Source organism: Vitis vinifera, chromosome 13 (genome assembly GCF_030704535.1).
Source record: "Vitis vinifera cultivar Pinot Noir 40024 chromosome 13, ASM3070453v1".
NCBI classification, from domain to species: domain Eukaryota; kingdom Viridiplantae; phylum Streptophyta; class Magnoliopsida; order Vitales; family Vitaceae; genus Vitis; species Vitis vinifera.
In genome coordinates, this window is record NC_081817.1 from 3,750,181 (window position 1) to 3,777,623 (window position 27,443).

Sequence of the window (27,443 nt, forward strand, 5' to 3'; positions counted from 1 at the left end):
AGATAGAGGTAGAAGCTGCCAAAAAGAGATTCAATTGCCTTGAATATGTCTCCAAGGACTCCAATTTCTTTCAACTTAAAATGAATAGTGCACCAGCAGAATTAGAAATAATCTTAATCCACTCTCCAGAATTGTGGCTGCCCGTCACCATAACACTAAAGTTTTAAAATACAACAAACACCCCACCAGTTGTGATTTCCATTACCTCTTGAACATCAGAATACGTGATCCAATCAAATACAAACAGCTTCATCACTGGAAGAAGACCCACCCACCATGCACCATGCACAACAGGAGGCTTCTTCAGGGTCTGAACGATGCCATTTCTGGCGCCACAGAAAAGAACTGAACTTACTATTGAGTTTCCAGACCAAATATATGTACACAGGCACTGCAATTTTGGTAGTGCAGGAAAAGGTAAAAGAGGATGAGAAAACTTCTGGCCTATGCTACTCCACACAGCATTTGTCCCCATAACTGATATGTTGAGTTCCTTTCCAATCACCCGGTGGATGGGTCATAATTTATAGAATGAAGCATGGTGCTTGCATCTCCTGAAGTTTAGAATAAGTTCTGAAGCTGGTATCTAGCACTTTCATTTCAGCCATTTTGTGAAAGATTTCTACAAGAAAGAAAAGACGAGGGCAGAGCAGTTGAATTCATAGAGAAAATATGCCAAGATAAATAACTACTCAAATACACATAGAATGAGGAATATCAACAGATACATCAGACACTTCCATATTGCTTTAGATATCATCCCACTATTTCTCATGAGTTCTCTCCAGTTGAAAATGAGAGATGACGTTAAGGAATTTTGCATCCCATCTTACCACCCATCAGGATTTGAAGGAAAGACCTCCCCGGTTTTACTGTTATGAGGAAAAAGGAATCTGCAACTTTCTTAATTGCAAACCCTAATTCTCAAACAGAAATAAGAACATACACACAAAAATATGCAAGTGTGGTTTTGCGTGTTTGTGGGAGGAATCTAAAATGGGCAGTGCCCCATGATTTTGAAGGGGCTTCATCACTTCACTGTAAATGATGGGCTTGTTAAGAACATAGCCCTTAACCAAAATTCAAGTTTGGTTTTTCTTTAACCAGAGAACATATATGAAGAACTGAGCCCAAGATGCTTGTGAAGAAGCATGTAGGGTTAGCCTGGTTATGACATTTTTTCCCTTCTGCAGAAAATTCTGCAAAAATCTAACACCAAGCATCATAATTATAACACAGTTCACATCCTACATATAAACGGCATCTTAACTTGCCTGGTGAACATGTGGCTTACTAATAAGATATTTTGGTAATAATTTGTCAATGCTGCATATCAATATAAAACTTGAAAAATAGCCAAAAAAAATTTTTTTTGAGATATCTTGTTCATTCTGAAGAAAATATGTCTCCTTAAAAAATTCTAGCAAGAGAAAGCATCAGTTACCTACACAGGAAAATGGGGAATATTTTTTCTTCATTATGTTAACCCGATTTACATTGTGGGCCCATGTCCTAATTGCTTTTCTTTTAGGAAAATTGGTACTCTAATACATGAAATTCAAAGAGAAAAGTTCACTGATTAGAAGTTTTACATTCTATCACTCAAAGCTCACTAAGAAATCATTCTAATTAAAAAGATTAATCCTTAAGGAATAAGCTCCACATATTTGCAAAGGAAATCCCAAGTTTTTAAAAAATGAGACAGCCTATCTCAATTGAAGCATTGGAAATCCAAAATAAGACGAAAGAAAAATCCTCATTGCAACTTCTAGAAGGGAACGAAGTTCTTGCAGAAGCAATCCTAAATCAAATGCAGTCTTAGTCATTCGGTAACAAACCATCAAGTGAAAGAAAATTGTTTCCAGGAAAACTACTGTACAAACATAACCGAAAGAGTAAGAAATAGGGTTTGAAATTCAAATGCTATTAAATCCATATGTTCCAGGAAGCAACTTGTTCTCCTCCTACATATTAAATTAAAGCCCATATTTCAATATTTATAAAGTAGAGGTAGTCGCATACACGACACACCCATGCCAGCTAAACCATAAATAATTTCAAAAAATGTTGTAGAGAGCATGTCCAGGATTTTTGAGAAGAAAAAGTTTTGACAAGATAGCGTGAAGGCGATCAAGAAGTTGTTAGACACGTTTGAATTGTCATTGAGGGAGAAATTTGGATTGTAATCTCTCTTTTAAGTCATTTTACTTCATTACTCCTGTTCTGCACCTCTTTGTAAATTAAATTATGAGAGAGACCTACAAAATGTTCACTTTAGAATAAAATAGGCATCTAAACTAAGGAAGAAGCTAGTGAATCATGAGGTACCTTAAGAAAAAGGAAGTAACTTTTTTTACTAGGCAAAGATAAATTTATAAGGAGACAGCTAAAAAAAGGGGTGCAATCCAGGTACATAAGAAGTATATAAAGGGTGCAGGAAAGCCGAAAAGAAAAGAACAAACCAGCCCCTCCTATTAACAAAAGCTCAACCAGTCAATGAAATTTAACATAGACAAAGATCCTCCATCAACGGACTTTCTAGACCAGAGGAGAAAGGCACATATGGAGTTTTGTAAGTGCTTAAACCGTTCGTTTCACATCTTCAAAAACTCTTTGGTTTTATCCTGTCAAACAGCCCAAAACAAACACAGGCACAGACCACAACACCTTCCTCCACTTTTTGCTTACAGAATTCCCATCCTGTCTCCATAGGGTCTTTGCTATAGAAAAAGATTCACCCATGTAGTACCAAGAAGAGAGAGAATAAAATCCCACAGGCCCATTGAGAAAAAGTAAGTCATCCAACTCTCTTGTCCGATTCAAACAATCTTGCTTTAAAATGAAGAAATGAATAATTAGTGCATTTTATACAATCTCAAAAAAACGAAGAATCAACAAAGAATACTATGAAGCCAAGCACATGAGAGTACACCAGTAAAAAGGTTGTCACTAATCACAAGTATGTGTTTTAAAATTGCTATTTATAAGAAATCAAACTCCAATATGGTACTTCTACCATGGTATGTCTTGAAGGAACTAATGACTGTAAATTTGGATTCTCATTTCAGGTATTTAAATATAGACAATGACAAACACGAAGCCCAAAATTAACCAACTGGGACAAGTTACCACCAAACAACATCAATACTATGAACATGCACAAGAGGTACACAACCACTACCACTACAACGATAACATGAACACCAAAAGAGGGACCAAATCAATTCATACTGAGCATGACCTTCATAAAATTAGGAGTACTGAAATTGCAGCCATCACATTTTTGTAAACATCACCAATAAAATAAGGAACTAAAACAATTACATTGAGCAAACCTTGGTAAATCTAGGGAGGATTTGTATAGCAGCCATCACATTTTTGTGGACATCAAAATCTTAGGTTTCTTCTCTGCTGGCTTAAGAATTTGGAAAGAGCACATCAAGTCTTCATCTACAATCATCATTGCACCAGCATTATCAAATTCACCACAGTAGTTGGGAGCTGAGAATACGGTAACAAGTTGCCTATCGGCAAAGAATTCATATCCATCCTCCACAACCTAGACCAAAAGAAGAATTTCAGTTTTCAGCATGAGTAAAATAGAACAAGAGAAAACTAAAAATGCCAATAACCTGATGGGCACGACAAACAAGGTCTAAATCATGTTTTGTCAAGAATTCTGACACTTTATCAGGCCCAAAGGTAAATGAGACACCTCTGTCATTCATCCCCCATCCTTTAACATCTCTACCTGGATCTGACCAGAGTAGATCACAAAGCAAACCACTGTCAGGAATAGCAGTTGGACGTGTTAAATTTCTGATTTGATCCAAGTTTGCCAGATCAGGGGAAAGGCCACCATGCATGCACAATATTTTATCATCTATAAGAGCTGCCACTGGAAGGCAGTTAAAACAATCAGTAAAAACCTTCCAAAGTCTCACGTTAAACCGGCGCTTACATTCATCATAAAATCCATATATCCGATTAATAGAAGCACATTCATGATTTCCTCTTAAAAGAAAGAAGTTCTCTGGATATTTAATCTTAAAGGCGAGCAAAAGGCATATTGTTTCCAAGCTTTGCTTGCCACGATCCACATAGTCCCCTAAAAATAGATAATTGGTGTGAGGAGGAAACCCCCCGTATTCAAAAAGCCTTAACAAGTCACTGTATTGCCCATGAATATCACCTGAAACCACCAAGGGCAAATTTACAAGATCAGAAAAATCAATCCAGATAATTATCACAAGAAACTCAAAAAATATATATGACAAATTTCCATCCTACATGCTGCAGAGAGAATGCCAGGCACTAATTATGATTATAAATTTTAAAAAACCAGTTGATTTAGGAGCCGCCACATTGCTTAATGAGGTCAAGCAGGCTCACTACTTAGCTTTGAATCCCAGCTTTTAATTCATCTTTTTGTTTATTTTTGTTCACTTTTCTTATATACATGCATTTTTACTTTTATTTTATAACCGAAGAACCTTCTATGGCCAAGCCCTTAGGACTCTTCATGAGGACCCAAACCTTGGGGTGCTGACCGTCCCACAACAACTAGCACTAAGTAAATTCAAGTATCATCGGTGGCAGAATTCAAACCCATGACCATGTGTCACTTACTAAGATCACACTTTCTAGTGTTTGCCCTGACCAACTGGACTACCCTGGTAGGTTTTCTTATATACATACATCCATATATATGTAAGTATGTATATATGTTACCTTCTATAGATTATCTTTTGGCCTTCTGGATCCTAAATGTTTTAAATGGTCATGCGACAACCGACGGTAGCCTTTTTAGTAGGGACAAAGTCTAGGATAGTAAGGTTTTTAGATCAATCAAAGGGCAAGATTGTATGGTTTCTGCAACCCTAACATCATCTTTAAGAGTACATCAATATCAATTTTTTCATCCCATTATAAAAAAATAAAAATGAATCAGATTATAGAGTTGGTCTTGGGTCTAAGTAAACCCTAAAACTCATCCTTTTGATTCCTAACTTCAATTGCATCTCGACTTCTCACTTACACATACTGTAGCAATAGGACAGCAGACCAAGATTCATTCGGCCGCATCAAATTGGTTAAAAAGTTGCAACCCCAATCCATAGAATGGAGGTGGTGGAGTGATGGTGCAAGACAAAAATAAGGCCAGCCAACAGAGATATTTGAGGTGGGATATATGAATAAAGATTTCTCATGGGTTGTGCAAGCACTTAAAATGATAAGAACGAACAGAGGTCCTTATGGAGATTTCAGAAACCAACTGCATGCCCTAGGACATTCAGAAAAATATTCTTTAAGATGAATGGTTTAAAGGAGAGGAATGTCCTTTCATGATGCTAGAGATGAGATAGCAAAATAAACATGGACTAATACAGTGATCATGCAGGCATTCCATTTGCATAAGGGAGGAATCAAAGTTGAAATTGCCCTGTTTTTCTTTCTTTTTTTTGGCAAAGATGCATGCTGAAGATTATTTGGATTTGGAACAAACCTTAGGTATTTCCATGGTTGAAGAAAGAAAAGTCTTTCTTAAAGCTTAAATTAAAGGATGTTGCACTTCAATGGTGGAAGTTACATAATGTGCTTGACTAGGGTAGTTGAGAAAAATTAGCACATGGGAATATATAAATACAAAGATGTGCAAGTAATTTCTATGGGCGGGTTAAGCAATGGGGTTTAACTACAACTTCTACTAATTAAAGCAAAGAGGTATGTCAATTGCAGAGTACACCTCAAGTTTGAGAATGTCGGTTTATACAAGAGGAATAAACAAACAACATCATGTTACCAAGCAAACTTGAATCCCATTAGAGAGGAACAGTGGCGGTTCAATTTTTCAGTCTAGAAAATGCTCAGTAACATGCAATGCCGCGGAAAAGAGGGCAATAACGTTATGTCAGCAACAAGACCTATGTTTGGACATCTTGATGGTGAACCGCAAAGCTATAGAAGTGCTTTTAAGGTGCTCAGAGTGATCAAACAACCAAACAAAATGTGTAGAGAACAGATATCTTCTATACTAACCCATCAGATGGGTGATACAGTGATACCAGTGCAGGTGTTAAAAGGGGGAGGAAATAGCAAGGATCAGAGGCCAAAAACATTAAACATAAAATTTGTTGGCTCAATCTTCCCACATTGTTAGCAAGACATCATGACATGGATTTCCAGAAACAGTTTCTTGTTTCTTTATTATGTATCGTCATTTTCTAATTATTTCACCAAAAGAAAGAAAACAAAAAATCAAACTCCCAATAAAAGGTATCGTAATCTATAAATTGCAACTCATCATATGCTCCTGACAGCACAGATTCTCTTGTAACAGCCGCAATCTCCCCCGAACCCCCTCGTCTTCTTCTTTACAGAAACGATCCTCTACTTTTTTTAATTAGTTCTTCCATGAATCTAATCGCTATACCCCCAAAACACACAATAACTTTGCACGAAAAATCCGAACATCGGAAACCTAATCGAAACTCACAACCATTGAAACCACACCCACCAAAAAGAAAAAGGGAAAAAAAGAATCGAATCGAATCAAATCAAAACATACCACAAATCTTGATAGGGGCTTCGAGTTCGAGAAGATTGGATTGCTGAAGAAAAATTTCCCTGGATGCAACGCAGAGTTGCTTGATCTCGTTCTCAGAGAGCTGAACCTGCTTGCCGGGCCTGGCCGATCGGACTTCCAAGAGCCGTCGGATTATATCGTCGAGAACGACATCATCCATCCCGTGTGATGCCATTCAACGGCTGTGATTCAAATCACAGCGAAAGAGAGAATGAAGGAGGAAGGAGACCGCAGCAACTTTCTTCTACGGAGCGGAGGTGCCTGCCTCTATGGCTCTATGGCTATATCATCCCTTTGGGTCTCCCAAAACGGCGCCGTTTTGTTGAGTGTCTTGCGGTGACTGGTATGGATTATGGAACTCTCTTTTGGCCTGTCGTACAGGTACAGGGTTTCTTCCCTGATCTGTCGCTTTCTAGTTCAAACTCAAACCATTATGGTCGTAGGCCTTTATAAATAAATATTTATTTATACATATTTACAAATGTAAATATCTTATAAAATAAGGCCCTAATATTCAAATATAATAATAAAGAACCTTTTTTTTTTTTTTTTTTTGTAATATTTAAAGTTTTTTATCTCAATTTTTTATTATCGAAGAAAGTAAATGCTTATCACCAAGTTTGAAAGATCTAGAAAGTAGGCAAGTAGGTTAAGAAAAATTAGTTTTTTTTTTTAATGAAAAGAATTTCAATTTTCGATTAAAAATTATATGAATTTTAGATTAAAGAAAAACTTCATTTTTTTTTTTATCAAACTAATGTTATATTCATCGTTTTTAATGAGTAATACTTATTGATTAATAATTTAAATAAATTTTAAATTAAATTATATTTAACTTATTAATTTAAAACTTATTATTTAATTTTTACTTTAAGTAATAAGATTATTTAATAAAATTAACTTTAAATTATTTTATTCTCATAAATTATAAATAGGATAAAAAAAGTCGAGTAATAATAAAAATTGTGGATTAGTAAAATAAATCGTAAAAATAATTAAATGAAGATGTGGATTAAAAATAAATAAATTATTTTTATTTATTATTTAAAATTATTTTTAACTTTAAATTATATTATTAAATTATTTTAACAAACATATTTAATTTATTTAATAACTTAAATTAAATTATTAAATCACTTTAAATTATTAAATTGATTTAAAAAATAACATAATTTTTCTTTTTTAACAATTTTACTTTTATCTTTAAATCAAAATTTGGAATGTGAAATATCCTTTTTATCCTCTCAATTCTTTATTACTCCGCCCACTCTTTTCGTCTAAGTGTCCAACTCACCCCAATTTCTTTTTATCTTCCTCATTTCATCCTCCTCTATTTAAATTTTTAAAAATAATAAAAATAAACTCCCCTTATTATTATTATTATTTAAAAATATATATATATATATATATATTTAAAAAATAATAATAATAAGGGGAGTAGCATAGCCGCCAGACATGACTACTCTCACTTGCAATAATAGCCATAGCCATCAGCCATGACCACTCCCATTTTGATATTAAAAATAAAATAAAAAATGAAAATTTTTCCAATTTCTATTTAAAAATATTTTTAATTATCCAATATGTAACCAATTTTACACAGAAATATTAAATTAAATTAAATATTAGCAACTTTTTATCCAATTTGATAAAGATGGGTGCACGATCTTTTCCCTATTTTTATACAATTTATTTTTTAAAATTTATATTCTCTATAAAATCTAAATAAAAGTAAACAAAAAATACCACAATAATTTCCCAAAATGAAAGAATAAATTTTAAATACTTACTAAAAAAACCTAAAAATAAAATGAAATGGAAATTTTAAATTAATAGAATTTGAAAAATCACCTTTAAAATTAAAATGATATCCTAAATAAATTATTTTATTTTATTTTTATCATGTTTTTATGTATGTATCTTTTGTGGTATGGTACCTAATAATTATACTTTAGTACCAGAAATTAGCAATAAAAATATTTAATATGATAGATAATAAATAATTGAGAAAATGGGTTTGATTCATTAATATCAAAATATACGAAAAAAAAACTTTAATTTTTTAAATTAGTATTATCTTCATCTATTTTAAAATAATTTAAAATATATATACTTTTTAAATAAATCATATAATTATTTTCTAAAATACATGTTATCAATATCAATAAACAACTTAATCCTTTATGTAAATATTCCTCCCTAGTCATGATTTTACCTCCATTTTTCTTACCAACCATGGAAAAATGTCACCATAGAAAAGGAGCAAACCTAACACGAGAACTAGAAACAATTTGCACAAATTGTTAGAGTGACATTGAGTTATCAGGGTTATAAGCAAAGAGAAATGTTACAAAGCATGCTAAGATTCGGATTTTTGTTTTTCTTTTAGGATTTTCTTAGCTACCAATAATTACTTCAAGAATTTTAGACGAATAAAATTTAAAAATAACAACATGTTAGTTTCTATCTATATCTATATCTCTATCTCCTAAATTGAAGGTGAAACTTATGGAGGAAAAAAAAAATCCCAACTTTTCCTATCGGTGTTTGTTTTTAGAGAAAAAATATTTAAAATAATAATAAGAATAAAAACATATTTAATACAAAGGGAAATATTTACGTGGAAGAGTTAGTTAACGTTGATAACATGACAAATAAAATAGACATTTAAAAAAATAATTATATGACTCATTAAAAAGTGTATGTACTTCAAATTATTTTTAAATAAATAAAGCTAATGTTATTTAAAAAAATTTGGATTCTTTTTCATATATTTTAATATTAATGAATCAAAATTCAATTTTCCCTAAATAATATTATATTTTGTATTAAATTATATTATTTATATTAAATATAATAAATTATTTCATATTTATCAAATATTTTATTAAATTTTAATATTACCTTAAATAATTTATTTAACTCTAATTTAATTTTTGATATATGAATTTAATTACGAATTCTCCAAGATCACAATTAATGAATCATTTGAATCATTTTCCTCTTTAAATTTTGATTTTTCTCTTTTTTTTTTTTTTCAAAATCCTTTTCAAGCCAAATATTAAACCTCCTTAAAAATGACAAAGAAATTTTTAGGACTCAATCCTTAGAAGATTATCTTAATTCTTATTAAAAAAATAATTAAAAATTAAAGCAGTAAATACAAAAATGATTAATAATCTTGATTCAATTTAACATTTTGTTCGATCGGGTCTGATTGTAGTGATCCAGAATGGTACAATTAATTCATAAACAACCAATAATCGTATCGTAAAAATTGGATAAATTCGATTTATGGTCATTGGGGCCTTCTAAAAAATCTACTAAATTCATCAAGTTGTTCTATTTTTTTAATATTTTACCTATCATGTAATGAGAAGTCAAAACTAAATGAATCTATACTTTATCTCATTCCTTTTGAGAAGTGAGATGTGATCTCACAACCCTCATGAGTCATCCTTACACTTTACTAACAAAAAAATTCAAACAATTGTGAACCGATATAAGTGGAGCCACTAAGTTCATTTTACACTTTATTCAAACAAAAGAATCAATTTGTGCGCTTTGTAGTCTGTAAGCTGCCCCACCCACTTTCCATTTAGGCTCTCACTCTCTGACACATACGTTTTCCTGTTGATGAGCGTAACGTAGAGAGTTTCCAGGGCGGCATCTTTATTCCATTCATCTCTTTCCCAATAAGGCATGGGATTCCAATTCGTCGGATCTCCCCACCAAATCATATTAACAAACAAAATTGGCATTCCCACTTCCACTTTATAATAAAAAAATATTATATTGATTTTTGTTTTTTTCTTTTTTAACTATTTTGATAAAATATGGTGAGGGTGAATCTTAATGATGAACTATATCTAGATGGAGTGAATTTGATGTTTTTATACAAATTCGAAAAGTTGCCCGACACATTATCTTTCTTTAGATTTTTTCACGCTTTATATTCTTATCTTCTAACGAGTCTTTAACAATAAAATAATTTTTTCTTATAAGCGTAGATGCGACAAATTATATATAAATGTTTCAATACTCCTTGATACATATTCAGAAAAACAATTTCCTCTTTAACATATTTTCAATTACTTCGTATCTTTATCAAATTGAATAAAAAATTATTTAAGATATTTAAAAGAAAATCACATATATTTGAGTTTAGCTTTTTATCCATCCAATATATATGCTCAAGTAACAAACAATATCAATAATTAGATATAACTAAAAGAGTATGATGAGTCGGAGACAATGATATCAAGTTTTTACATGAAAAATCTTTAAAAATATTAAAAAAAAAAAAAAAAACACAGGCTTATAGGTGGTCCAAAATGTCCATTATGAAGAACGAAAACTGAATACAAGATTTCTTATAACTTAAAGTTTACTTATCCTTTGCGGACCACTTGACTAGCACATTTTCTCTTCTAATTTACCTTATTCTTTTGGAGCACATTTGGAATTCACATCAAATTCGATTTTAGCCTTTTATTGAATCCTCATGAGAAGAAAATGATGTTGAGATATTAGGAATGTTTTCCTTATATCATTCTTTCCTTGTATCATTTAGTGTTGAGATATTAGGAATGCTTAGATATTAGGAAAGTTGATATATTAGGAATATTAAGATATTATGAATATTGAGATATTAGGAATATTGAGATATTATGAATATTGAGCTATTAGGAATATTGAGATATTAGGAAAGTTGAGATATTAGGATATTAGTTGTTATTTCCTTATATCAGTTTTTCCTTATATCATTCTTTTCCATTCTTAGAATGATGATTACCCTCTATATATACTCTGTACATGAACGAATGAAAGAATGAATGAAAAAACTATCATTTATCAATTTGAAGATGGTATCAGAGCCATGGAATTGAAATCCTGGATATTTTGTCACTATGGTAGTCCGACAGCGATCAACCATCCTAAGACAAGCCTTAATATTGATAAGTTAACCTTCAAATGCACTCACTGCAATAAGACTGATCCCACCAGTCTGGATATCCCACAATTTCAAAGCAACGACTCTTGGTATGATCAGGAAAATAATGAGGAACCGAGGGTTTGAACCATGGACCTTTAGATCATGTTTAGGCTATCACCACTTTGTTATTAATGATAATAATCGTGATCAACGGAAGAAGGATTCCAAGAAAACCTCGACTGCAACTGTTGCTAAAATAAAAACAAAGGCTAATGTTGTTGAGAAAACTTTTGCATTGGTAACCGCTACAGATCATGGTGGTAAGTTTTTAAATACTTTTACACCTGTTATTAATAGTGCATGGATAATTGATTTTGGTGCTACAGATCATATGACTTTTGATTCTAAACAGATTTCACCCCTTAGACATTTCTCACAAAAAATTGTTTTCACAGCCAATGGTAACACAACCCCAGTCATTGGGGAAAGATCCTTAACTCTTACTGATAATTTGAATTTGAATTCTGTTTTAGTTGTTCCATCTTTAGATTACAATTTTTTGTCAGTTTCTTAAATCACTGCAGCCTTATCTTATATTGTCATTTTTTGGCCTGAATTTTGTGTGATTAAGGACATCCAAACAAGACAGACGATTGGTTGTGGTATTAAGCAGGGAAAACTCTATTACTTGGACTTACAGTCAAAGGATTCAAATAAGTTGCAACAAGCCTTGATGGCAGATGGATCTGAGGAGGAGAAGAAAAATTTTGAAATTTGGTTGTGGCATCGATGTTTGGGACATGCTTCCTTTGGTTATTTAAAAAAATTGTTTCCTTATTTGTTTGCAAAGAGTGATATTTCTGGTTTCCGTTGTGATATTTGTGAATTGGCTAAAAGCCATCGTGCTTCGTTTCCGTTAATTTTGAATAAAAGTTCGCTTCCTTTTATGGTTATACATTTTGATGTTTGAGGTCCATCCAAAGTCCCAACTTTGAGTAGCTCATGTTGGTTTGTTACTTTTATTCATGATTGTACAAGAATGACATGGTTATACTTGATGAAGACCAAAGATGAAGTGAACTTGTTGTTTCAAAATTTTCATAAAATGATTGAAACTCAGTACAATGCAAAGGTTCGGGTTTTACGTAGTAATAATGGTGGAGAATATCAGAGTTCTAATATTCAAAAGTATTTGGAAGAACATGGTATCATTCATCATACTACTTGTTTCAATACACCCTAGCAAAATGGAGTCGCTGAACGGAAAAATCGACACTTGTTACAGGTTATTCGTGCTTCCTTGATAGCAGCAAAAATACCGATATCTTATTGGGGAGAAGCAATCACATCTGCTGCATACTTGATCAATCGGGTACCTTCTAGCTCAATTAACTTCCAAACACCTCTCCAAGCTCTTATTAATGTTGTAGTTGCCCCAACCGTCCCAAATCTACCTCCTCGTGTTTTTGGTTGTGTGACATTTGTGCATCTACACAAACACCAACGCACCAAGTTAACTTCCCATGCATTGCAATGTGTGTTTGTTGGATATGCATTGCACAAAAAAGGATATCGATGTTATCATCCTCCAACTCGACGAATGTTTATTACAATGGATGTGGTGTTTCATGAAGATTCGATGTATTTTTCATTCGAGTCTGAACTTCAGGGGGAGTACCATAAGGAAATTCAGACTCTTGATTATGATTATCATATCTCTGAGGAGGATGAATCTGGACAATCTGAACTAGTGAACCAGGAAGCGGGTGAGTTGGATATGAGTGGTCAACAATTTGGGTCCGAAGATGTCTTCACTGAAATACCAAACCAATCGTCGTCTGCTGAGGGTGTTCTTAATTTGGAACCTGATCTATTCATGAAACGGTTACCACACCGTCATAATAGAGGTATTCCTAAACCCACATATGAACCTGAATTGTCTACCAAAGTCAAATATCCCATGAGCTACTATGTGTCTAACCATCGTTTGTCTGAATCAAATAAGTCATTTGTAAATCAATTATCTACTGTAACTATTTCTAACAGTGTGCAGGAAGCCTTAGCTGATCCAAGGTGGAAAGCAGCCATGAATGAAGAGATGAAATCATTGCAGAAAAATGAAACACGGGAACTCGTAAAATGTCCACTAGGAAAGAAGCCAATTGGGTGTTGTTAGATCTATACCGTGAAGTACAAGGCATATGGTAGTATTGAACGATTTAAAGCAAGACTGGTAGCAAAAGGGTACACTCAAACTTATGGAATTGACTACACATAGACATTTGCACCTGTAGCTAAGATCAACACAGTTCGAGTATTACTGTTTTTAGCTGCAAACCTAGATTGGCTATTACAACAGTTCGATGTGAAAAATGTATTTCTGCATAACGAGTTATCTGAAGAAGTATATATGGATCTTCCACCAGGATGCATGGTGTCAGAAAAGCAATGTTAGAAGGTGTGCAAATTGAAGAAGTCATTATATGGGTTAAAGCAATCCCCGAGAGCATGGTTTGGAAGGTTCACAAAATCAATGAGAGATTTTGGCTATCGTCAAAGTAATTCAAATCACACTTTGTTCCTGAAAAAACAACATGGTAAGATCACGACACTTATCGTATATGTGGATGACATGGTAGTTATAGGAAATGATCCTGAAGAAAAAAAAAACTTTGCAAAATTATCTATTTAGAGAATTCGAAATGAAAGATCTAAGTCTTCTGAAATACTTTCTTGGGATTGAAGTTTCTCGATCAAGTGAAGGAATTTTTATGTCTCAAAGAAAGTATGTCTTAAATCTTTTATAGGAGACTGGAATGTCGGGATGTCAACCTGTTAATACACCAATAGATGAAGGTTTGAAATTGTGTGTTGAGCCTAATCAAGTATCAACCGATAAGGGAAGATATCAGAGACTTGTGGGGAGATTAATGTACTTAGCTCATACAAGACCAGATCTTGCTTATGCATTGAGTGCAGTGAGTCAACACATGCATAATCCTAGAGACCAACATATGAATGTAGTCATGCGTATTTTGGGGTATTTGAAGAATGCTCCTGGGAAGGGAATTTTGTTCGCTAAAATTGTTGATCATCAGAGTATAGAAGTATATACTGATGCTGATTGGGCCGGTGCAGTGGATGATAGGCGATCTACATCTGGTTACTTTACCTTTGTAGGTGGTAATCTTGTGACATGGAAAAGTAAGAAGCAGAATGTCGTCGCTTGTTCAAGTGCAGAAGCGGAATTTAGAGGTATGACTCTAGGACTTTGTGAGGCATGATAACTAAGACTCCTCTTACAGGACTTAGGTTACCTATCTAGGCAACCAATCCGATTGTTTTGTGATAATAAAGCCGCATGTGACATTGCTCATAATCCAGTACAACATGATCGTATAAAGCATGTCGAGGTGGATAGATTCTTCATTAAGGAAAAGTTGGATGATAAGATTGTGGAATTGCCTAAGATTCGATCAGAAGATCAATTGGCCGATATCCTCACCAAAGCTGTCTCAAGTCAAGTGTTCTCAAAATTTTTAGACAAGTTGGGCATGTGTGACATCTATGCACCAACTTGAGGGGGGGTGTTGAGATATTAGGAATGATTTCCTTATATCATTCTTTCCTTGTATCATTTAGTGTTGAGATATTAGGAATGCTTAGATATTAGGAAAGTTGAGATATTAGGAATATTGAGATATTATGAATATTGAGATATTAGAAATATTGAGATATCAGGAAAGTTGAGATATTAAGAATATTGAGATATTAGGAATATTGAGATATTAGGAATATTGAGATATTAGGATATTAATTGTTATTTCCTTATATTATTATTTCCTTGTATCATTCTTTCTCATTCTTAGAATGATGATTACCCTTTATATATACTCTGTACATGAACGAATGAAAGAATGAAAGAATGAATGAAAAAACTATCATTTATAAATTTGAAGAAATGAGTTTTTACTCAAATTCAAACAAATGAGAAAATGAAATATGAATGTAATAGAATAATTAACCCATTTTTAAGAAAATTCAATGGAAAAACGATTTGGAAATCAATGAGAAAAATAATTTTCCCGGAGACCAAACACCCTTGAATTGGATTTAAGAAAAAAAGTTGAAGAGAATGAAAAATTGTTGTTGGTGTCTCTCATGCCCTAAATTTGAAGTATTTTTTTTTTAAATGAAGGGAACCCTTGATCTAGTGGCTCAAAAAATATCCAACAAAAAAATTAAATTGATCTTGCCCTAATTTGGATCATTCCTGAAACAAAACGCATAAACACATAGTTAAAAAACTGCTATTCTAGCCTCCTCAACTCTCTAAAAATAAATAATTCAAGAAAGACAATAATTTGAAAAACATAGTTGATTCAATTTAATCCACTAACAACCTCTGCATACCTTGGACTGTAAGCAATTTCTACATCTTGATATTTATTATACAAATACTTCAAGAAAAGATTAAGAAAACCTAAGTTATGAGACACTTAGAAATTTTTGGCTAAAATTGCTAATCAAATTAAACACTCAAATGTCTTAATTTGAGTTTTCTTTAATTTGTTGGTTAAAATTAAGGTAGTATTTTTTTTGTTTTAAATTTAAATAAAACTTAATTTATAGGTCAAAATAGTACTTATTATTATTATTATTTTGCTTTTTTAACTTATCACTTTTTCTAATATAAATTTAAAGTAAAAAAAAAAAAAACACTTTTAGATTTAAGGCAACTTGCTTTAAAATTTAAGTGATGGATACCTTAATATTTTTTTTTAACAATTTATTTTGAAAAAGTTGAGCAGTGTGCAAGATTCTAGTAAGAGAATATGAGGGGAAAAAAATTAATGGTTGGAAAAAAAAAACTATTTTATATTCAAGCAAAATAGTTAATTTTAAGCTACTATTGTTTGTAAATTAATTTTAACTTTTAATTAAATTATTGAATTATTTTATCGAATATATTTAATATGCTTAAATATTTTAAATTGAGTTATTAAATCAACTATGCTATGTAACACTTTAATCTCAACTTTATTAAAATTGTTGATCTAAAATTTATCTTAATTATTATGTTGAGTATTAAGATTATTTAGCATAACAAAACTTATTAAAACTGACATATTTACCCTCATACTAATACTAAATAACACGTTAATGAGAGATAAATTAGCAATGAAGAAAATTATTTAGATTGACTTTTGATCTTAATAAAAATTTATTTAGATTAGCTTTTGTAATTAATAAGAGACTATGTTTTGTTTGGCTAATTTTGTAGAAGAAGGCTATGACTAAAAAATTGTTCCTTCTAGCTTTATTTTAGCTTATTGAATAAATTATTTAATATTTAACAAAAATTTTATAGTAGGAATATATCTTTTAATAATTATTATTTTAGTTTTGGTCAATATAGTTACAAATTTGCTAGTGGGAGGTTCACTTAGAGGCAAAAGGTGCTAAAAGTGTGTTTGTAAATGATTTTAGAAAAAGTTTATCATATTTCTAATACTTGAATGATAAAAATTTTGAAGTGTTAGATATGTTAAAAACATTTTTTAAAATCACTACAAAATGAACTCTAAGAGTATGTTTGGTAGTGATTTTAGGAAACACTTTTAATTTTTTTAATACTTAATTTTTTTTATTTTTTAAGTATAATAAATGTTATAAACACTTTCTAAAATGATTATCAAACGCATTCTAAGTATGTAATATTAAGATTGCCTTATCTAACCCAATAATATAAAAGTCATGATATATTCTTATGTACAATTATTTTTCACTACTAGTGGTTTTTTGCCTACATGCTACATTATTAAAATTTAATGAATAAATAATTTCAAAAAAATATGTTAAAAAACATGTTCTTTCTTAAAAAGGTTTTGTTTTCTTCAAAATAAAAATTATTTTTCTAACTTATAGAAAATAAATTTTTAAAAATTAATTTTAGAAAATAGACTATTTTTGAAACCAAATTTGAGATATTTTTAAAATTTTGTTACCTTATTTTTCACAAAAAAATAAACGAATAATACTTTGAAAATTGTTATATTGTATATAAATTTATGGTAGCTTCACCGAGAATAGGATGAGAAAATTATTTTTCATGTTTGAATTTATACATAAAATTTTGTTCATAAAATTAATTGATATTTTTTTAATGACTATATATTTTTTTGAAAATTTAAGACCCTGTTTAAAAAATATTTTTTAACTCGGGAAACACATTTAACAAACTTTAAAAAAAAATTAATTTTTTGAAAAATATTTAACGTGTTTCTATTTTTTTAATATAACATTTAGAAATAATAATTGAAATTTTGAAAAAAAAAATTAATTTTTTTTCATATTTGAGTTTTCAAATATAATTTTATTTTTAAAAAACAATTAAGAATTGTTTTTAAAAACATCCCCAACACAAATGAAGATGTCAAGTCATAAGGCAAGGGTTGCATGTTTATTAGACTTTTTCTACTTGTCCAATTAAAAAATTCAAATATCATACATTAAATTAATAATACTAAGGCCATGAGATGGGGTTACCTTTCAAGATAATGCTATTTTATAGACAATACTCATTATATTTTTCAAATGCTTTCATCTTGTATCGTTGAATTTATAATAAGACTAAAGCCTTGTTTGTTTTCTTTAAGTATTCAAATTTAATTAAATTAATCTAATAAATTTGAAGAGGGAACCAATCAATTTGGTTGGGTTGAAATTGATTAAAGAATCAATTATTTTAGTCAATTTAAGATAAAATCCGAAATATTTAAAATTATACGTACAAATTTGAAGTCATCAATGATTCAAATATATATATAAAATTATTGATGTAATTAGGTTTATTTAGAGGTGTAAATAAGGTTGGTTTGATAAATTGTTGCGTAACAATGGAAATATAATCAATAGTGAAAAGTTTAACTAAACCAAACCTTTTAAAATTGATTTAGTTTGACTTTTGTACATCGGTTTCAATCCAGCTTAATTACTTCTTTTAGTCTTTAATCCGGTTATAGATTTGTATTTAGTTTGAGCCTAAAGCTCTTTAATTTGAGTTTATATTAAATCCTAATTCTAATTTATTTTTAAATATTAATTGAAATAAGCTTGGACTTTATGTTAAAAATATATTAAATGCATTTATAATTAAATTGACCATAACATAAAAACAACGGATTACCTTGATAAAATTTAATATAAAAAAAACTTATCAATATCAAATAATTATATATAAATTTAAAATGTTGATTTAATTCGATTTTTATTGATGAAGAAACAAGAAAATCGAAAAATGAACCAATAAGGATTAGTTTTCAAAATTTTTAAATCAAAGTGACATGTTTTATTATTGAAAATCGAACCAATATAATTAGCATTAATTGGTTTGAATCAATTGATTGATTTTATTTTTTCCATTTTAGTTATAGGTCCATCAACAAATGTTGGACTGTAAATGAAAGTGAAAGGGTCTAATGGTCTACCCTTCACTTCTATTCCATTTCTTGTACCAAACAGCAACCAAACGGGGCCTAAATTTTTGATCAACCTATCATTATACAAATAAACAATATAATAATAGTGTGGGGAGAGGTTCGGGAAGGGAATAATGTCACCGTCCGCACTCGATTTATGAAATTTTCTTGTCGTGGGCAAATTAGGGGGTGGAGTATAAAAAGGAGTTCTTTAGGGGCAGTCGAGAGGAATTAAGAAATAGGAGGGGGAGGTGATGGCAAAGACTGAAAATCCAGGGAATATAAAGGGCAGTTAGAAACTGAATTGTGCTTTCCCGGCAAAATTCCTTTGAAAAATAAAAAGAAGGAAGAAAAAAATGAGAGGGCATGAAAGCCAATATTCCTCCACATTTGCTCGCCGTCCAACACCACTTTTGCTCTGTGCATCCGCCTCACCAGATTCCCACTTTTTTTTCTCCTCCTCCGATCTCTTTCTCACCTTTTCCTTTCTTTCTTTCTTTCTCTCATCCTTTCCCAAGCCAAGAATCTCTCTCCCTATACACTTCCCTTTCTCGCTTTTAACGATGCCTTGTTCTCCCTCTCTCTACTCCTTTTTTCTTCTTCCTTCTTCCCTCTTCTTTTCTTCTCTCTCTCCGTCCTTTTCATTCACTCCCCGCCCCCCTTTTCGGTCGAAGCTCCGGCAATCTCTATACATAGCTTCCCACTTTCATGGCTTCTTCAGGCGTCAACCACCTCTCTCAGCCTTGCATATATGGTGACTGATTAAATGCTTCCATCAATCCCTGTTCACTCTTTGATCGTTTTCCCTTCTAGGTTGTCGCTATTCTGTGATATTTGATCTGGGTGTTGATGGTGAATGGTGTTGAAGCAGGGCAGCTTGCTTCTTCTTATGCGGAGCGGAAGTCCAGGTTCATGAAATGGCTGAGTAAGCTTTTCAAGAGTGGGGGGTCGGGTCGTGGAGTTATTGGTGGACAGCATCCCCAGTTTCTCGGAGACGAAAACATGGTTTGGCGAGTACCCCCGAGATCCTTGGTGATTGCGCTTTTCTCTTCTTTATATGACTACGGTTATTGTTTATGATGTTGCTTCAATTGTGTGTCCAACATCATCATCTCTGTTTTAATCTCTATGAGTGAATCAATTCGTCGATGGCAATGTGCAACCATGATGGAAAATCTGCTTTCATTGAATCTTGTGCTTTGTTTTTTGAAAAAAAATAAATTTGGGCATATGTGTGAGTCTGTGTTTTATAGATACGAAACGAAGGTGACTTTTTTCATGATACACGTAAGTTCATGCACTCCAGCATGTGGATATATGGAAATGGTAAAGCATATGAATGTGGAGTTAAAAGGTGGAACACGAGTCCTTAAACTCGATTTCCAGTCATGTTGAGTTGAGCTTCTGTCTTATGTTTCTTGCTTAGCTAATAAGAAAGGTGTTTAGCATGTTCAAGCTGCCATCTTCTGTTGCTTGCTTGGCTAATAAGAAAGGTGCTTTAACAAGTTGTTTCAATGCCATCAGGATGGTCGTCCTAGAAGTGATAAAGAGAAAGAGGATTTAGACCATGCAATTGCACTTTCGCTAGCTGAAGATTTGAAGAGGCCAAAGGGTATGCTTTTAATATATAAGATACATGGAAAGGTTATTCTTTTGTCACACTTATCCATTTTTAGATAACTACCTCTATGTGTAACAGTATCCATTAGAGCTTTGGATTTTCTCCCGGTTGTAATTGATAATAAGTTTTTGGATTTCTCCAGGATATGGATGGGGTTCAGACACTGATGAAGATCTTTCTAGGTCACTGCATGATAGCCTGAATACATCCTCCTATCCTCCTTATGCTCCTACACCATATTATCCAAGTGGGTATAGGTAAAATTTTAAACATGTGCTGGGCTGGGCCATGTGGCTCAGGAATGCCAAACCTCAGTTATTTTGTTCTGGCTCGGTAGTTTGGAGAACTTTGTGATAGGCTGCTATTTTTCATACCTTCAAATATGCACTTAATTATATTTTTAAATTAACTTTAAGGAATTAATTAATGGAGACATGTCCATTTCATGTTCCTTTTTTTATAAATGTGAATGTTGTATGTATATGGCAGTAACTCTTGCACAAACTAATATGAGAATTAACATTCATGATGCTATGAAACTGTATTTAATCACTTAGATTTAATAATCATTACAGTAAGTTGCATGCTTCATTTGACTTCTTTAGTTCACTCACCCAAGAAGCTGAACCAATTAGCATCCCTTTTGTCACTCGGGTAATGAAATCGTTTTGGTATGCAGCCAATATATTTGGCCGTTAATCAAGATTTGTCGATGAGGATGATCTAGGCTATAAATGGTGTGCTTGTAAGCTCATTTTGTTGTAGTTGCTGCAGGTCTTTCCTATCCCCATTTAACTATTTCAACAATAAAAGAATCAACTGCAAGTTTGAATGCAACAAATTTTCTAACCTTGAATTCTATTATTGATGTGTGTATATGGCTGTTATTTGCAGAGTATGTGGAGCATGCAAACAGGATATAGGGTTTGGAAATTATTTAGGATGCATGGGAACTTTTTTTCATCCAGAGTGCTTTCGCTGTCGCTCTTGTGGTTACCCAATTACTGAGCATGAGGTATTTGTTCTTCTTGGATTTTTGAATATTTAATTACCTATAATTTATTTCTCTTTTCTAAATTAATTTTGGATTTATGCCTTTCTTTTTCCTTTAATTCTTGATGCATCAATTAAATTAAGCTAATATCAAAAGTTTAAGTTAAGGACAACAATTGAAGTGTTGGAAAAAGTACAAAGAATATTTTTTATATGTGTAGAAACAGCCAGCAAATTCCAGATACAAGGCTCAATGAGCTAACGATATCTTTGAGACAAATTCATGGCCCAACCATCACCAAGATACAATGAACCTAGAACCCCTGGTGTTGCTTGCACGATGTGCATGGCCCACAAACAGCCTGAAGTTTAAAAGGAATACAAAGAAGTGTTATGCCACAAAAACTAGAATGTAAAGGACTGTTATAACATGAAAACTAGAATACAAAGGACTATTTTCTAGATACCCAAAGAACCGAAGAATTACATAAATTATAAATGGCCTAGACAATAGCTCTTTATATAGATGTAGAAAAGGAGCAAAAAGATACCCTCTCATGGTTCCAAAGATGTATCTCTAATGAGAGTTACATCCTTTAAACACATTCACTTGATTAGTCATACCTTGGCATAACCATGCCTACTCATCACAAGTTCTCTCTTGGAAGAGATATGACTATTCATAATAAGTCACCTTTTTCATAAAAGTAGTACTACACAAACTATATAATTAACTTTGTCTAATCCCTTCTTATATTAGCTCTTACTGGTTTTTCCTGTCGATTCTAGTTTTCTTTGTCAGGGAGGGATGCATACCACAAGTCCTGTTTCAAAGAGTTGACTCATCCCAAATGTGAAGTTTGCCACCAATTTGTAAGAAAACATCACTGTTGGCATTTTGAACTTTATTGCTTGTTTTGTTCTCTATTAAGCCAGTTTGTTAGTGTTTCTATTAATTTTGATTGTCTTTCACTAACATCATGCATCATTAACATATTTATTTGGGGCATCATTCTTGATGCCTTTCCCCCGAATTTGGTTTGCTCACTTAAGCAGGGCATACTAGAAAGTTTTACACTGTTTTTGTTTTCAATGTTGGTCCTGCTTGAAGTGAAAGAGATTTATGATAGTTCAATCTATCTTCAAAGTTCATTCATAACTTGGAAATTCTTTTCATCACATCCAGTCAAAAATCATTGAAGCTTCTGAAAATAGCTTGGTATCAGGATGAAAATTTCTTAAAATTTGATATCTTCCACATTGATTTTTTTTTTTTTTCAGTCTGTAAGAATGATTTAGATAAATATGAAACATATTTTCTCCTTTTAAATATGTTTGATCATAACATTCTGTTATGAATATAGGGAGTATGCAAAAGAGCTGCTTAACTCATTATAATGTTAAATAACAGAACAACTATCTAGCTGAGTTCATGTTACTTTGGGTCCTTAGTTTACAGTTCTTAAGAATTATTTTGTAATCTCATATTGACATTTGTAATTTAAAAAAATTTCAGATCCCAACAAATGGTGCTGGTTTAATTGAGTACAGGTGCCACCCCTTTTGGTCCCAGAAATATTGCCCATCGCATGAGCATGATAATGTAGCTCGTTGCTGTAGCTGTGAACGCTTGGAGGTACGATCTAGACTTGTGAAAGAGGCTTTTATTTTAATCATGTTATGCACAAAAATGTTTTTGTAGACAAAGTACCATAAGTGTGAAATCAAATTGTTCTGCTTAGAGTGGTTGTGGTTGTGGTTGATGTCATTTTTTCCCCTCCTGAAGTCTTGGAATGCGAGATACATATCCTTGGGAGATGGACGGAGTTTATGCTTAGAGTGCATGGAATCAGCTATAATGGATACCGGTGATTGCCATTCCCTTTACCATGCAATCAGGGATTTTTTTGAAGGGATGAACATGAAACTAGATCAGGAAATTCCCATGCTTCTGGTTGAAAGACAAGCCCTTAATGAAGCTATTGTAGGAGAGAAGAATGTAAACCATTATCTCTTGCTCTGTTTTTTAAGCATTTGATTTGTGGAATTACTCTAATTCAGGACATGTTCTTCCCAGGGACACCACCACTTGCCAGAGACGAGGGGTTTGTGCCTCTCTGAAGAGCAAACTGTTAAAAGTGTATGATATTTGAATACTACACAATTTTCCTTTGCTTATACTGAATTCTAAAATGTCTTATGACTATAGTACTAAATGTTTATTGCTTGTTCGTGTTTGTTTGTTTGATTATCTGTTTATGCATTTCTTTTTTTAACAGATCCAAGTACTTAGAAGGCCCAGACTTGCAGGACAGCGACTAGTAGGAATGAGATCACAACCTCAAAAGCTGACTCGAAAATGTGAAGTTACAGCTATTCTTGTACTGTATGGCCTACCAAGGTACTGTCCTAAAAGTTTTGACCAAGTTTTTCCCCTCTCAACTCTTTTAGGGGTGGGGCATTGCAGTTTCCCTCCTTTTTATGCCTGTAATTCCTTTGCTTGTTTAATTTTCATATTTCATCCCTAAACAGCCATATAATGGCACCCAAAATATCAAAGGAGTGGTAACTGAGTACCCACTAATATAGGAGGGGACTCTGCATTCTGACTCTTGGACTAAAGTGCTAAAAAGTAATAAAGAAAAATCACGAAATCCTCCCATTAAAAGTGATGTGGTGTGCTATGGTAGGTGGCTAAGAGCTTTGGTTGTGAAACACTTAAATCATAAACATATAGATTTTAATGCTAGATGGATTTCATTGCTAGATGTTGAGGATTCTTCAGGACTAAAAATTAACTTGAACAAAAGCTAACTAATTTCTATAGGGGAAGTCCCTAATGTGGGGGAGATAGCATCAGTGTTGGGTTGTGGAGTAGGAAAACTGCCTGTCACTTACTTGGCCCTGCTCCTCAATGCTCCCTTCAAGGCTTCAGCTGCTTGGGATGTGGTGGAGAGGTTCTCAAAGGACTAGCTCTACAAAAAAGGCAATACCTCTCCAAAGGAAGGAGATTCACTTTGCTATAGATGGTACTCTTAGGAGTTTAGTAATTTATTTCATGTCCCTTTTTGTCATTCCCAAATTGGTGGCTCCAAGACTAGAAAATTCAAAAGGATATCCTATAGAGAGGAGGGGCTCCCGAGAAAAAGCCCCGTCTAATGAAATAGTTGTCAATTTGTCCATTCTCAATAAAGCCCTATTGGGTAAATGGTGTTGGAGAGGGATATGCTTTGGAGAAAGGTCATAATGTGAAAGTTTGGAAAAGAGCTAGGAGGTTCGTCCTCTTGGGTAGGGAAGGAAGGCTAAGGTGTAGGCTTGTGGACATCGATAAGAAAAGGATGGGGAGTTTTTAATGCCAAAAAAAGATTTGAGGTGGGCCATTGGGAGAAGAATATAATTTTAGCATGATGTGTGGTGTGGTGATGTTCCCTTAAAAGACTTTTTTCCTTCTCTATTCTCTTTTGCAACTTCCAAGGAGGTATGGGTGGATGATGTTCGAGCCCGTGTTTCTTAAGACATTTTCAAGATTTGAAGATAGATAATGTTGAGGAATTTCTTCAAAAGCTATACATGTTAGGAAGAAGTAGCAGAAAGGAGGATAAAATGGTATGGAAGGCTAGCAAAAGTGGGGAATTCTTGGTGAAGTCTTTCCATTCCCCCTTGGAGCTAGAGGGTGGAGTGTCTTTCCCCTGAGAGATAGTGTGAGGCTCTTGGGCTCCTACCAAAGTGGGTTTTTTTTCGATTGGGAAGTGGCTTAGGGAAGTATTCTAACCATGGACCAACTTAAAAGGACAGGATGGTTTCATTGGGTTATCGTCGCATGTGCAAAAATGCAAAAGAATCAATAGACCATCTCCTCATCCATTGTGAGAAAGCTAGGGGCTGTGGCACTTTCTATTCACTTTATTTGGGATTTTGTGGGTTCTCTCATGTTCGATGAAGGATTTGTTAATGGATTGGAATGAGAGCTTTGTGGGCAACAAGAGAAGAAAGGGTTGGAGATCAGCTCCATTTTGCCTTTTCTAGACAGTTCAAAAGGAATGCAATGGAAAAGTGTTTGAAGGGGTGCAATGAACTAACCAATCTCTTAGGACTCCCTTATATCTTAATCCATACATGTGATCTTATGGGTGTCTTCTAGTTGATGGTCAAGCTGATCCACTATCAAGGTTTTATTTGGTTGTACTCCAAGACTACATGGGAATTGTGGTTGTAGGTTGTTTCCTTTTGTTCTCGCATGTATACTTCCTATGTATTGTGTTTGCCTCTTTCTGATCAGCACGTTTAATTTATATATATATGGAAAAGGTGATTATGTGATTATATATATATATATATAGAAAAGGTGATTATGTGAGATGATCACAGAAATTCTGTTAGGAGTTGGAACTACTAAAATGTCCTAAAGTGCAACATTTAGAGAATATGGAGCTTTTGTCTCTCATTTTTCATATATATTTAGCTTTCATTGATAGTTCACTCTGTTCTCTCTTCAATTTGTACATTCTCCTTGAGGCACCCTAAATTGATAAACCTTAATACTTTCAGGAGAAGATAAATGTATTATTGACAATATTTCTCCGACTAGGCATTATTGGGTGTCAAAAATCAACCTAAATAACAGTCCTCTCTCTCTCTAATCCTTTTTCGCTTGTTAAAGATGTTATCTTATCAAATAGACAAGTAAAACAATACACAATCAAATAAGCCTTGTTGGATATCTTGTTATGCTGATCAAATATATACAATGCAATGCAATGTATCTATCCTCTGTTTGAAGAACCAATTCTTGTCAGAAGTTTGAAAACTCTTACCATTATGAAATCCCTGCTGGATGCAGGTTACTGACAGGAGCTATTCTTGCTCATGAACTGATGCATGGGTGGCTACGCCTTAAAGGTACAACACTGACTCAATCTTTTCCTCAAGGGCATCTTCACAAGAAATGCCAATGTTTTCTTGTATTAATTTTGCAGGCTTCCGAAATCTTAGTCCTGAGGTAGAGGAAGGTATCTGTCAGGTGCTCTCATACATGTGGCTGGAGTCAGAAGTAATGCCTGGATTTAATAGAAATATGGCATCCACATCATCAGGAGCAGCTTCCTCCTCCTCATCTTCTTCTAAAAAGGGTGGAAAATCAGAAGTAGAGAAGAAGCTGGGAGAGTTTTTCATGCACCAGATTGCACATGATGTATCCCCAGCATACGGAGAAGGATTCAGGGCGGCCAATGCTGCAGTGAATAAGTTTGGTTTGCGCATCACTCTTGACCACATTCGCTTAACAGGAAGCTTCCCTCTGTAATCATAGGAATAGCAATTCATCTGTATGGGTTGATCTCCCTCATCACAGGGTCCTTGGCTGGATGAATTGACCCAGTCTTGGAAGCTTGGAGCAGCTCCCCCCTTAATTTTTGTGGGGCCTTGTGAGATGCTTTCAGAAATGGCATTTCCAAATGCAATAATATGTATTTCTTTACTTATAATAAACCTAGGAGTGATTCTAATGTTCATTATTTGCAGTAATCTCCTTGGTTTCATTGTCTTGTACTCAAATTCAAGTTCCTGGAAATGAAAGGAAAAATTGAAGTAAAATAGACCCAAATAATTATTATTTTTTCCTTTTTCTCCCTTTATTTATTTATTTATTTTTAAAATTTAAAAGTCCCCTTTGATCAACCCACAAGATGCAAGGATAATGCAAGTCCCCTTTGAAAGCAAAATTATTTGCTTTCAAATAATTACAAGCAACATGGCATAGGCTTGGGTAGGACTCTTTCTTTGACACAAAGCTTGATATTACGTTTTACCAATAAAACTTTGTTTAAT

General features: G+C 33.0%; 2 protein-coding genes across 8 annotated transcripts; one reads left to right on the top strand and one right to left on the bottom strand.

Annotated features, from left to right (window-relative positions):
- Window positions 1–29: 29 nt before the first annotated feature.
- On the bottom strand, window positions 30–7,021 carry LOC100259840 (serine/threonine-protein phosphatase PP1 isozyme 4). Of its 5 annotated transcripts, none has more exons than XM_002282152.5 (4): window positions 6,569–7,021; window positions 3,633–4,192; window positions 3,336–3,559; window positions 30–622 (listed from the first exon to the last, which is right to left on the bottom strand). In XM_002282152.5, the coding sequence occupies exons 1-3, from the start codon at window positions 6,759–6,761 to the stop codon at window positions 3,371–3,373; spliced, it is 942 nt and encodes a 313-aa protein (XP_002282188.1). In that variant the 5' UTR covers window positions 6,762–7,021; the 3' UTR covers window positions 30–622; window positions 3,336–3,370. The 5 variants fall into 5 exon arrangements, with proteins under 5 accessions (XP_002282188.1, XP_010658518.1, XP_019079851.1 ...); XM_010660216.3 differs by having other exon boundaries at window positions 3,325–3,559; window positions 6,569–7,006; XM_019224306.2 differs by lacking the exon at window positions 30–622 and adding an exon at window positions 2,386–2,832 and having other exon boundaries at window positions 3,325–3,559.
- Window positions 7,022–19,351: 12,330 nt separating this feature from the next.
- Window positions 19,352–27,209, top strand: LOC100256525 (zinc ion binding protein-like). 3 transcript variants are annotated; one of them, XM_019223865.2, is made up of 12 exons: window positions 19,358–19,757; window positions 19,872–20,035; window positions 20,528–20,615; window positions 20,767–20,881; window positions 21,519–21,639; window positions 22,407–22,490; window positions 23,134–23,253; window positions 23,404–23,616; window positions 23,695–23,757; window positions 23,897–24,018; window positions 26,458–26,516; window positions 26,594–27,209. In XM_019223865.2, exons 1-12 carry the CDS (start codon window positions 19,712–19,714, stop codon window positions 26,917–26,919), a joined length of 1,521 nt encoding a protein of 506 aa, XP_019079410.1. In that variant the 5' UTR covers window positions 19,358–19,711; the 3' UTR covers window positions 26,920–27,209. The 3 variants fall into 3 exon arrangements, with proteins under 3 accessions (XP_019079411.1, XP_019079410.1, XP_002277622.1); XM_002277586.4 differs by having other exon boundaries at window positions 19,359–19,757; window positions 19,875–20,035; XM_019223866.2 differs by lacking the exon at window positions 23,404–23,616 and having other exon boundaries at window positions 19,352–19,757.
- The last annotated feature ends 234 nt before the right edge of the window (window positions 27,210–27,443 follow it).